Source organism: Myotis davidii, unplaced genomic scaffold (assembly GCF_000327345.1).
Source record: "Myotis davidii unplaced genomic scaffold, ASM32734v1 scaffold1596, whole genome shotgun sequence".
Taxonomy (NCBI): Eukaryota; Metazoa; Chordata; class Mammalia; order Chiroptera; family Vespertilionidae; genus Myotis; species Myotis davidii.
Window position 1 is genome coordinate 55,552 of NW_006287456.1, and position 1,150 is coordinate 56,701.

General features: G+C 30.6%; 1 protein-coding gene across 6 annotated transcripts in view; it reads right to left on the reverse strand.

Moving 5' to 3' along the window:
• The window catches only part of PLS3 (plastin 3), an 86,820-nt gene that overhangs the window by 23,913 nt on the left and 61,757 nt on the right, over nucleotides 1-1,150 (reverse strand). For all 6 annotated transcript variants that reach the window (XM_006759215.2, XM_015560955.1, XM_006759216.2 and 3 more), the window contains one exon: nucleotides 50-213. In XM_006759215.2, coding sequence (XP_006759278.1) covers nucleotides 50-213 — 164 coding nt within the window. The remainder of the gene's footprint in view (nucleotides 1-49; nucleotides 214-1,150) is intronic.

The window sequence follows — 1,150 nt, forward strand, 5'->3', positions numbered from 1 at the left end:
CAAAGGAACAATCAGCTGTAAAAATGGTGGATTTTCATTTCATACTTACATAAACAAATTCGTCAAAACTTATCTTTCCATCTTTATTTCTGTCACCATCCAGCATGAGTTTTTGAATAATTTCTCTCACTTTATATCCCGGTAATGGCATATTAGCTTCCTTGAAGAGCTCATGAAGTTCATAGTCACAAATGAATCCATTGCTGTTGAGATCTTTATAAAAAGGAAGAGCAAACAAAATAGGAAAAAACTTTTAGAAGAAGTAAACCTATTATTTTTCTCCATTTGAGGCTCAGTTTATGAACTTGCCTAAATACAATTTTTTCTTTCATATTGTTTAGTACCTAAGGTTGTTTGAAAGGGAAAAGCAAATTTTAATAGAAAGAGTAGGGTTTTACATCATGTATCCTGTATATTAAACAGTGTATAAGTAGCTTTGCTTATTAAAATAGCAACCCAAATATTAAGAAAGCACAGTTGCTTAATAAAATCAGAATTAAATAATGAAGTTAATAGAACTTATTAAAAGAATACATTGTACACCAATAAAACACTGACATGGTATAAAATAATTTTTATTGTAGCTATTTGGGTGTTTTCCTTCTTCTTCCATTAATCTAATAGAATAGTTTTATGAGTTAATGCCGATTATATTACAAAGCACACCTCAAATTAAGTTACCATTTTCAGTGCCAATTTCTTAAATTAATGTAAATAAACATTAGTCCAACACAAATATAAAGTTCATAAAAATAATTGCAGCTCTGAGTAATGCAAGTGTCTACCATGACTCTACAAATAACTTTTTTGTGTGTGTGCTACTACAGTTTTAGCAGAGTATATATCTCAGTACTGATGATGCTTAATCTGAAACTGTTAAATGAAAAAGAAAAACCCACAAAAACTGATCAACGACCAAAAGTTTATTTAAAAGGAGAGTGCTAATGTACTGAGGTTTGTGATCACTTGAGCATTTTTTTTTTTTTTTAGTAAAGAAAGTTGGGCAGCCACTATGGAAGACAGTATGGAGTTTCCTCAAAAAGTTAAAAATGGAACTCCCATTTGACCCAGTGATCCCACTTCTAGTAATATATACCAAGAAAACAGAAACACCAATCAGAAAGGATATATGCATCCCTATGTTCATAGC